The following is a 10,900-nucleotide window of genomic DNA, read 5'->3' on the forward strand; positions in this document are numbered from 1 at the left end:
GTCAGAACACCTACAAATGTTTCAGTTTTTACATTATAGAACTTATGTACTATATAATTGCAAACTATAACTATAAACGCAATAATATATATATAATTTTTTTTTAAAAGAAACAACATAAAAAATATAATTGAAACTATTTAACAATTAGTTACACATAATAATTATGCAATATTTATTATGTTAAATATTGTATAAAGTATAAATGTTATATTTGAAATAATAATATCGCTATTTTTTAAAGATATATAATTATAGAAAATTTTTTATTAACAACTGGCGTAATTTTTTATATGTATCTTTCACAGGGAAAAGAATTTTATACAACACAATATTATTGTATAATCAAACGCATTTATTCTTTCAACAGATACGACATGAAGCAAGTTGCAATAAAATCAACGCTTTAAAGTACAGTCATGAGCTAAAAGGTTGCAACACATTTTCTTCGATGGTTTTTAGAATGTAGACTTGCTCATCGATCGGCAAACGTAATTGGTGCTTACTTGTGGATCCAACCAATTACGTTCGCCGATCGATGAGCAAGTCTACATTCCAAAAACCATCGAAAAAAATGTGTTGCAACCTTTTAGCTCATAACTGTACAGTCGTGAGCTAAAAGGTTGCAACATATTTTCTTCAATGGTTTTTGGAATGTAGACTTGCTCATCAAACAGCAAACGTAATTGGTTCTTACCTGTGGATCCAACCAATTATGTTCGCCGATCGATGAGCAAGTTTATATTCCAAAAACAATCGAAAAAAATGTGTTGCAACCTTTTAGCTCATAACTGTACATACAATTCTTGCGTTTTATTTTATAAGAATATTATTTATTAAAGCTTCTGTCTACTTGTCGCAGTCATATTGATATTAAATGTTTTTTGTATAGTATGTACATATATCTGTCTAAGTGAAAGATAGTTGAAAAGTTTCCACATTATTAGCTTTCGATAAATTTCTCGACTATAGACAAACATTAAAAATAATATTATAAAATAATGGAAGTTCTTCAAAATGTAGAAAATTCTTAAAACTGTAAACAAATCTTGAATACAATTCAAATAAAATGCAACATGACGCAGCCAATGAGATTCGATACCTCAGTCTTTCGTTTGCAAACGCCCGCCTCGTCACGAATGGCTCTGCGATCGCATTAGCTCGATCAATCTCAAATTGGTGGAATGCTTCTTGTCATTTTTTATCCCGTGATTCTCCGCGATTCTTGCCGATTTTGCAAGTGTACACGAAGCATCCGAGAGGTTATTGCTGACTCAAACGGCTGTTTCATTGAAGGAAGGCTGGAATACTAGCCTAGATTGCAACTCGGCCACGTGGTCGGTTAATATGGATCTGGAAAATCATCGGAAAAGTTCTGACAAAAGGTTAACGAGAGAGCTTATGTCTTTTCCTCTTTAGGTATAACCTGATCGACCATATCCGTACCTGGCCCCGAGGAATTTATCACGCTCTGTTTCTTATTCAGCTTCGACACCGATGACGATTCTGACTACGCTATGATACGGCAGATAAAGATGGAACCCGAAGCAATGTTCTCATCTGCTGAAGATGATATAATGGCCCAGCTGCAACAGGACAGTTCCGATCTGGAAGTTGAGCCTAGCTTCGCGTTGGAAGGCTCCTTGAACGGCGAGTATGGCAATGACGGTGTACTGATGCAGCATATGGACATCAGAGAGCCCTTGTCTACATTGAGAAGCCTCCTGGAGGACAGGCTCAACGTAGATTTAAAGAATTACTCATTTTGGTTACAAAACACACAAATGGTAAGCGATAAGATATCATATAGGGTGTTCCCAGAGATCAGCTTCAACTATCATTACCAAACTCTTGTGATGTCATTTTGAAAAAATCCTAATATTATAACATCAAGGCTGTAATTGTTTTAAATTTTGTAATATAAATAATCATCTTATGAATGCTTAGCAATTTTGTTATTTTAATAAAAAATATTGTAAAAGAATGTTGTTTAAATGTTAAAGTAACGACAAATAATGTTGTGCTACCTGGGTTCTTTTAAAAATTTATATTTCGATATTTTAGTTATATTAAAATTATTTAAATGTATATTAAGATTTTTATTTAAAATAACTTCAGAAATTTGTTATTAACAGTTATATAGAAGATCTAAGACATCCTATATATTGGGATACCCAATGATGATTTTTTACTTAGGCCTGGAATGTACAACAGCTTTGTTTGTTTTTAACAGCTAGAGAGCCACAAGAATCTGGTTGATCAATGCGTCCAAGGAGAAGGGTTAGTTCAGATCAATGTACAAATAAAACCAATGCAGAAACGTATCAATATAGTGGACGTTCTTAAGCCGGCGGATGATTTCTTTGAAGTTGTGGAAAATAATTGTATGTATAAATGCATATGTTTGTTTTGGTCAGAATGATTTTACTGCGATAGATAATTGTTTTTGTTATGGTGTAGCACCGGTGCCCCCTGTTCAGGAAAACAAACGGAATGTCATAAGATGGATGATAGATCCGCACTATAAAAAGGAGCAGGTAATTAAATTCTTAATTTATTTTATAGTACAATATTATAATTAAAATTCAATTTTTATTTATAAAACATATATGTTATATACGATTAGTATTTTGTAAATCAATTGAACAAAAATCAATTAAAAAAATCAATTTGAAAAAAAAAATGTTTCTGCTTGATTTATTCATCCAAAACATTTTGTTTTATATGGGCACAATTTTAGCGATTGAAAAAAATGTGTATATTTATTATTTTAAAAACAGCATATTTATGTAAACTTTTTTAATTAACCTTACTGAATTCATCTCTGAAGTTATGATCACATAAAATTGAACGTTTTATGTAAATTATTTATCTAAAAATGCATATATGAATTTTTTTGAAAAAAAGGAACGATTGAAAATACCAAATGATCCAAGAAACTGGTCTGAAACGCACGTGAAGCATTGGCTACAATGGGCTGTTAGACAATTCAATATAGTATCATTACGTTTGGCCGATTGGAATATAACTGGTGCGCAGTTGTGTAACCTTACGCTGGAGGAGTTTCATGCAAAAGTGCCTCTTGACCCAGGAGATGTGTTTTGGACGCATTTCGAACTTCTTAGGAAATGCAGATTTGTCGGTACGTTTTGTAAATGCACTGGTGAAAAGAATTCTTTGATGACTTGATGACTTCAAGTCACTGTTGTATTTCATTTATGAAATTATTACTGTTTGCTTGCAGCCGTTGTACAAAAAGATACACCGGATTCGCCCAACGAAGGTGTTACGGAAAAGTCTATTAAAGTACGAAGTCAAAAAGCAACAAAACCGAAAACTACTGTAAATCAACAGGCGCGTGTAGTTAGCGTGCCACTGGAGAATATCGATCCGATCGCTATTGCCGGTTCTAGTCGAACCGTCAATAGTGGTCAGATACAGCTGTGGCAATTTTTGCTAGAATTGTTAACAGACAAGGAATATAGAAGCGCGATTCAGTGGATAGGGACTGAAGGAGAGTTCAAGCTTAATCAGCCGGAGGCAGTGGCGCAATTGTGGGGTGCTCGCAAAAATAAGCCGTCAATGAATTACGAGAAACTGAGTCGGGCGCTTCGATATTATTACGACGGTGACATGATTTCTAAGGTTCACGGCAAACGATTTGTCTACAAATTTGTTTGCAACTTGAAGGAGTTGTTAGGCTATTCAGCAGAAGAATTGAGTAAACTTGTTGACGAAGGAAGACGATATTTCTGATGAAACCATATTTTTTCGGTTATTGTTAATAATAATAATAATAATAATAAAATAATTTTTATTGTAAGCGCGTTTCATCTCATGACATTGATATCACTGTTGTGATCAACATTATTATTTTATTTAACATAATTATTTATGTTTTCAACACTGATTGGAGCTCTGCAGCATGTTACTATTAGTACATTACAGGAAAGTCTTATAACGGTACAATCACTATTGAAATATTCTTTTATCAATTAAATATATCGCATTTTTTTTCATTTACTATAAATATCTTTGCATGTCTTTTTTAATACGAGTTAAGTAAATACTTTGGAAGGTAACATTTTATACAAATCACAAAACATTTATTGATGTTGATATAAAAATAGATTTTCAGTATAAATTAGAAGCGTTCATTAGATCTTACAACAGGGTGTTTACTATTTTATAAAAGAATTCTCTGAGAGTTTCTGGATTTCTCAGGAATTTTATTCAAAATTCCAGGAAAGATGAATTTTTAAAAATACAGTTTTGAAATGAATACGTACTATCGTATATTTATTGTACATTTTAATAATTCTTAATTACAAAATAATACAATCATAAAAAAGCTACTTGAGTTTTGAATATTAAATTCGAAAAAGTACTAAGAAGGAATAATATAGATTAGATATGGCAAATAACGATCTGTTTGGAATACGTCTGTACTTCCAGCTAACTTGCTGGAAGTACAGAATTTGAAAAATGATTAAACATCAATTTAGAACAATTTGTTATTAATTTCTTTTTTATAAAAACAAATCACATGAGAATATGTATATTACCAATCAATTTTGAACTATCAGAAAGAAACTATTTTGTTAGAAAAAAAGGTAGAATTTAAATTTAAAAGTAAAACTGCAAACTTTTCCTGATTATCAATAAAATCCCATGAAAATCCATGATGTTCAAAGATAAAAAAACAAATTTCTTGAGAATTCCAGATTTTCTTCATTTTCTTCGGTAGTGAACATCCTGATACAAGCATGCTTGAAATAGTGCAATATTGTGTAAAACAAAATCTCGAACATTGTTTACTTATAAACTTTTATAAGGCATTTATTTATTAGTATGAATTTACGTACAGATAACATTGCAAATTTTTTTTTCACGCCTTTGTATTAAAAACTGAAATATGCATTAAATTTAATTTTGGTTATGACCAAAAACTTAAAGTAATGTATTATAGCATTTGTGCTAGGTATCGCGTCTTGTCGATTTTAAGGAGTTTGTATATAAGAATCAGTTACATAACACAAAGTTTAAATATATTTAATCAATAACGATATATTTTTTTATTATGGAGATAAATGTTGATATGTAAAATTTTAAGGCCAAACAAGGTATAAATATTTTACAAAATGCGCTTTAATAAAAGAAAAGACGATATTGTAATCCTGAAGTTTTCGAATAAATAACGACTCTTGCACAGAATTGTAATTGATGCATCTTTTTTGCATAATTCTGCAGATATCTCGAGCACAGCGAGCATATATTTTTTCGTTTAATTATGATATTATACAAGTTTATTTTGCAAGATAGAACTGAATTTAAACTTTCATTAACAGCTAATAATTTTTAGACTCAACGTCGAAATCATCTTTCTATTACTTTAAGTATTTTTTATTTGATATCAACAGGCAAAGTAAAAGCATTTCTCTTTACAGTATTTAATAGCGAGAGATAGCGAATTATAATAATACTTTTATCTCTTCTCTTCCGTGCTCTTTGCGCGGGATGAATCTGAAAAAATTTGGGCCAGAAAAAGAGAAATCGATGTAGGTTCCCTTTAAGCGACGCGCTAGGGTTAAATAAACGTTCGTTCCCTCAATCACACAGCAAAGTACGGAAATATATAAGCAAGAAGAAAAAAAGAAAAAAAAATACACAGATTATACGTGAATGCGGCGCGGTCGTAAGTTGTCGAAACGCGACGACGTATCTCTGTTGCTAGGACTGACTTTTGATCGGCAAAAGGCAGCACTCATCGCCAATACCAGAGAATCTAGCCTGTGAGATATCGGACGCGACGTCACAAGTTAGGGTCTCAGGGAACCGGCGACGCGGCAGGCTTTACAATCAGCCCGCCCGCCATTGCCCTTTTTTTCTCTCTTTCTCTCTCTCTCTCTCACGCTCACTCTCACCACTCATGCTATCTCCATCTCACCCTCGCGCTCCGCGATCGTTTCGCCCTTTCTCTTTTGCAAGAGGATCTTATGCAAATTCACGGCTGCCCCGGACAGTGCGTCGCGAATTATTACCCCGAAATCTCTCGAAGGAATCGCGGCGACAAAGTGGAGGGGCCGGGAAATTATTTCGACACGTTTCAGTCGCGCATTTACCGAGGATCTCCCGAGTGCGGCTCTCGAGCGGAAGCCTAGCTGGATCTGCAAGAATCGCGCTTGGAGAACGAGAAACGGAAGTGCCAATGAAGGGATAGAAACACATTTCTTGCGCTCGTTACGCAATTATAACGCTCGCAAAGAGAGAGTACATAAATGGACGTGTATTCCGAGACGAAAGGGCTTCTCTCGTACGTCGAAGGCCGATATTCACAGTTGGCTCTTGTATTCAGAAAGATTTAATATAAACCAATCGTAAAAAGAGCCGTATATCCTAAGACATTACTCAGGACGGTCTTGAGGTAAGAACTGACTATGGCCGGTATTCATAGTCGATTCTTATTCAATTTCTATTTCAAAACAATTCTAAGTAATGCCTTAAGAAGCTAATACGGCTAATACGGCTCTCTGATTGATTGATGATCTTAAGGCAATACTCGAGATGATCTTAAATATAAGAATCGACTATGAATACCGGCCTATATGAGTACCGAACGAAAAAATCGTTTCGCGCCTCGTCTCGCTCGTAAGAGAATTATACGGTTGCGAAAATACGCTACCCTCGTCTTCACGCACGCACTCACACACGCATACTACACGCGCACATACGCATACGTGCACACGTACGCATTTACACCAAGAGAAAATGCCACGCGTACGCATTCGTTGTAAGGCGCAAGGCGTTATACAAGTCCGACTTATACATTCGCGTAAAGAAAAACAAGAGGCTGTTTCTTTTCTTTTTTTTTTCTTTTTCTTCGCGGAGAGATTCCTCCCGCTCTCGCGGCGCGGGTCTCGCGACAGTGGTCCTCGGGAGCGGCTCCGTCGCAGCGCCAGCAACGTCGCAGCGCCGACGACCGGGAAAGTTAGCAAGTTGTACAGTGGACTTCGTATCTCGCGAATTTCCATTCCCTACTATACAACCTACTACCTCACCCAGACGTCGTCGCGGGGGCTTCTCCTCTCTCGTCCGCCGCTCCATCCGCCGTTCTTCTCCACGCCCTTAACTCACCCGACTGACTTTTCGACACAGGTCGCCTCTCGTTTCATCTCCCTCTAAACGCTCGACTCGCCGGGCGAATCTCTCAAGGCGCGCTCGACTCGAGGTTCGTCCGAATTCGCGGCTCACATCCTTCGATAACGTACAATTAAATACAAAACATGTCACATTGTTGGATACGTCGATCGCAATTTCAATAAGCGACGAAAAAATTAAATTTGTTCTCACATATAGCATTCATTATTGTTCCACATATAACGCTCCACTGCTCTCATAATCATTTCGCTCGCCTGCCAATATACCTAATCGATACCTTATTTACCTAAATGTCTTTTACAATCTTTTTCTCTTGGCTTTGCAGAAACGGCTCGCCGCACGGAAGAGCCTCCATCTCCAGATTTCAGAGAAATGCGCTTTGTTTTACAATGAGAGCGTTTAAAGATATCGCTTTACAACATATCACACAACATAAAGAGCGTGTTTTTGTTGACGCTCGAACGTCATCACGTTTGGTAACTCTTTGGAGTTCATTGGACGACGATATTCCTTAACTTTAACGACGCATGTCGATCGCGCTTTAACGGTCGGCAGATGTAAAACGTGGTGCCCTTTCTCACGTGCGAGGAAATTACTCGACAAGAAGTCAGTCGCTGATAACCGGAAGCACCGCGGGCATTCGGGGGAACGGAGGGTTAGTATGGTGATGATGGTTGGTGATGGTGGTGGTGGTGTTGGTAGTGGTGGTGGTGGTGGTGGTGGCGGTGGTGGTAGTGATGGTAGTAGTGGTGGTGGTAGTGGTGGTTATGGTGGTAACAGTGGTGGTGGTGGTGGTGATGATGATGATGATGATGATGATGATGATGAAAAGGAAGGAAGGAGGATCCGTCGAAAAGTTTTAACGCCGGCCTGACTACATGTACCGGTAGATAGGAGCTTGCGGTATGCATATAAAAAAGCCCACAAGTTCGGATCTACGGGTTAGTGTCATCAAGTATAGCCGATAACTATCGTCCCCCGGGCTCTATCCGCGCAGACGAAGAAGTCCAGAGAAGAAGTCTCCTGGGGGAGAGAGATCCTGAGAGGTCCACGGCGGGAGAGGTCCAGACCGGAAGGTGGCCTGCGGCAAACCTGCGGAGATGCAAATCGACATTAGCGGTCGGCGATTTGTTGCGCTGGAGGAGTGTTAACGGTTTATCTCGTTATCTCTTGGCAATCATTAGCAGTGTGCCCTGTTACCGGTTTCAATAATAATTCTTCGAAGTTGGACGAGAGAGACGCTTTTATCGCTCGCACGTTTTCTCTACGCTACGCTAGACAAGTCCGAGCTTCTCGAACGGCACACGGTGAGCGGAAAGACACGATACTCGAAGAAGCAAAGCGATACTCGAAGAAGCAAAGTGCCATTGATGGACGCAATCAAACTCGGGACCGGTTGACTGCTCTAGTCGACCATCGCGCTACCTCGATGAAGATTCATTGAAAGCGTTCGAAATGTTCGAATATTCGGGAAGGTCGTGTTAAGAATTTCTCTCCGCGGCGACTCCGGTCCCGGTTCGGCGACGCCGTTGCTGGGCCGTTGCTGGGCCGCCGCGGAGATCAGAAGGGCGTAGAAGAAAAAGTCCGTGGGTCCTACGAAAGAAACAAGAAGCCAGCGAAGGAAGGAGAGAGAGAGAGAAAGAGGAGGATGGAGAGAAAGAGAGACAGAGAAAGAGAGAAGCAGGGAGAAGAAGAGGAGCAAGAAGAATATAGGAGCGCGCGTGGAGAGTAGGTAGAGGCTCTCTCTCGGATGTTGTAAAAATCCCCTGCATCCTCGTTCGTAGACAGTTTAATGGCCTCTGCTGTTCTCCGCTGCTCCGGGCCTAAGGGATGTAAGGCGCCGTTTCCAAGTGGCCGATCGCGCCGAGACTCGCGCGCGGAATTTTACGCGGCTGATATTTCGGCGGGGGAACTCCGTTAAATTGCTCATTCCCGTTTTGATCAATCTCAAATACATATCTATATATAGATATTCAATATTATATCATACAGGAATAATTAAATAATAAATCAAATAAAAATTTCCCGTCAAAAACAATACGCGGAGTAAGTTTCTTATATTTAAGTATAATTCATTTTAACATCATTTTCTTGATTTGAGAAAATATTTTCCCAAGTTTAAAAATAAATTATTTTATATCATCTAATATTTATTTAAAGCAAAGAAATAATATATTTATTGCATTATATACATTTACTTGAACATAAATATATAATATTTATTCCAGCATTCTTTCCTTGATTTAAATAAATATTGGCTAGTATAAAATAATTAATTTTCACACTTGGGAAATATTTTCTCAAATCGGAGAAATGATGTTAAAATATATTTACTTAAACAGAAAAATTTTTTTCACTGTAAATATAAAAAATATATATAAGATAATATAATACAATAATAGCATCACTGCGAAACAAACTCGCTCAATTTTCAATGTAGCGATCATTCCGCAGATCGCGGACTTAAGTGAGGAGAATTCGGAAGCGAAACTTTCGTGCTGTCTGTGAATTTCAAATAAAACCCTGGATCTTTCGCGTGGATAAATTATTCTCACGCTCGCTGCATTCGCGCGCAATAATTTCAAAAGGATACGGATATATATATATGGGACGAGAAGGATCACTTCTTCATTTTTATTTTTAAGAAAACGAGCGGCGAGGTTGTTAGACACGCACGTGTATCGCGAACCACACGCTCCGCCGATTCGAGAGAACGGCGCGGCGATCGCCGGACTCCCCGGCGTTGTGAACGACGCTTAAGTTGCTCCAGGATCCACGGCGAGAGGAACCCCGAGACGCGAAACTAGTCGGGCAAGAATATGAAAAATAAATTATTATTTCGCAGCCCCGACCGGCTGTACACGCAGAAAGTGAATTTTCGCGCCTGTATCCCCGCGTGCAAGCTGCGAATTGCGTATTCTTACGTGGCCCGCTCTCGCTCATTCTTATTTATTAATAATGGCGATATGCATGCGAAAAATGCGAAAAATTATACTAGAAAATTGCCGATAAGGAACGCACGAAGGACTTGGTTTGAGACGATTTAACGCAACGCGTCGTCGTTTTGCATTAAATATCGTTGCGCTCTATCGAGATTGTTAAAAAGCGCAGGAATTAACGGAGAGATGCATCTCGCGTTCCTTCGTGACGCAGGCAGGGTCCTCCGAAGGGCGGCAGGGCCGTAAGCTTACGATCGGAAGAGCGAAAGGGGCGGAGGAGTGCGGGGGCGCGAAAGGACGACGCGTAATCAGAGGGGCGTTGAATTCAGGGGATATCGAGGAGAGAGGAAGAAAGCGCGGGAGAAAGCGAGAGAGAGAGAGAGAGAGAGAGAGGACGCGGCGATTCGGGAAGAAGGGCGCGAGGGGATCGACAACGGGGAACCGGGGGTCACCGCCATATTATATTTAGCGAGACACGACCGTGTGAATGAACTGAGTCTCAGGGGCGGGCCCACCGCGGGATACCCTTTTCCCTCTCGCGTCCTCTACCTCTGGCCCAGCGCAAATTACGATCCGGCCGGACGAAATTGTCGCGTTTCGACGAGCGAAACGTGAACGAGATCGCGCCGCGCCACGCCGCCGTCTCGTTCACGTTCCGTCGTAACTCGCGTGCCGTAAATCCGCGAAGTCGTCATCTCCGTTCACCGGTTCGGCGATATCGGCTAATAGCTGTGAATTCCGACAGTCACGCCGGATGAACTTGCGAAAGCGATGAACTTGCGAAAGCGAAAAAAAAAATTGAA

General features: G+C 39.1%; 1 protein-coding gene and 1 long non-coding RNA gene across 3 annotated transcripts in view; one reads left to right on the forward strand and one right to left on the reverse strand.

The window, feature by feature from the left end:
- The first annotated feature begins 1,091 nt into the window (after nt 1-1,091).
- On the forward strand, nt 1,092-5,214 carry LOC105204952 (DNA-binding protein Ets97D). 2 transcript variants are annotated; one of them, XM_011174242.3, is made up of 6 exons: nt 1,092-1,419; nt 1,487-1,787; nt 2,234-2,384; nt 2,461-2,537; nt 2,908-3,142; nt 3,245-5,214. In XM_011174242.3, exons 2-6 carry the CDS (start codon nt 1,518-1,520, stop codon nt 3,754-3,756), a joined length of 1,245 nt encoding a protein of 414 aa, XP_011172544.1. In that variant the 5' UTR covers nt 1,092-1,419; nt 1,487-1,517; the 3' UTR covers nt 3,757-5,214. The 2 variants fall into 2 exon arrangements, with proteins under 2 accessions (XP_011172544.1, XP_011172539.1); XM_011174237.3 differs by having other exon boundaries at nt 1,093-1,385.
- Nucleotides 5,215-5,834: 620 nt separating this feature from the next.
- Nucleotides 5,835-10,900, reverse strand: part of LOC120357107 — a 23,877-nt gene continuing 18,811 nt past the window's right edge. Inside the window, exon 2 of the long non-coding RNA XR_005574319.1 lies at nt 5,835-8,250. This is a non-coding gene — a long non-coding RNA (uncharacterized LOC120357107). The remainder of the gene's footprint in view (nt 8,251-10,900) is intronic.

Source organism: Solenopsis invicta, chromosome 3 (genome assembly GCF_016802725.1).
Source record: "Solenopsis invicta isolate M01_SB chromosome 3, UNIL_Sinv_3.0, whole genome shotgun sequence".
NCBI classification, from domain to species: domain Eukaryota; kingdom Metazoa; phylum Arthropoda; class Insecta; order Hymenoptera; family Formicidae; genus Solenopsis; species Solenopsis invicta.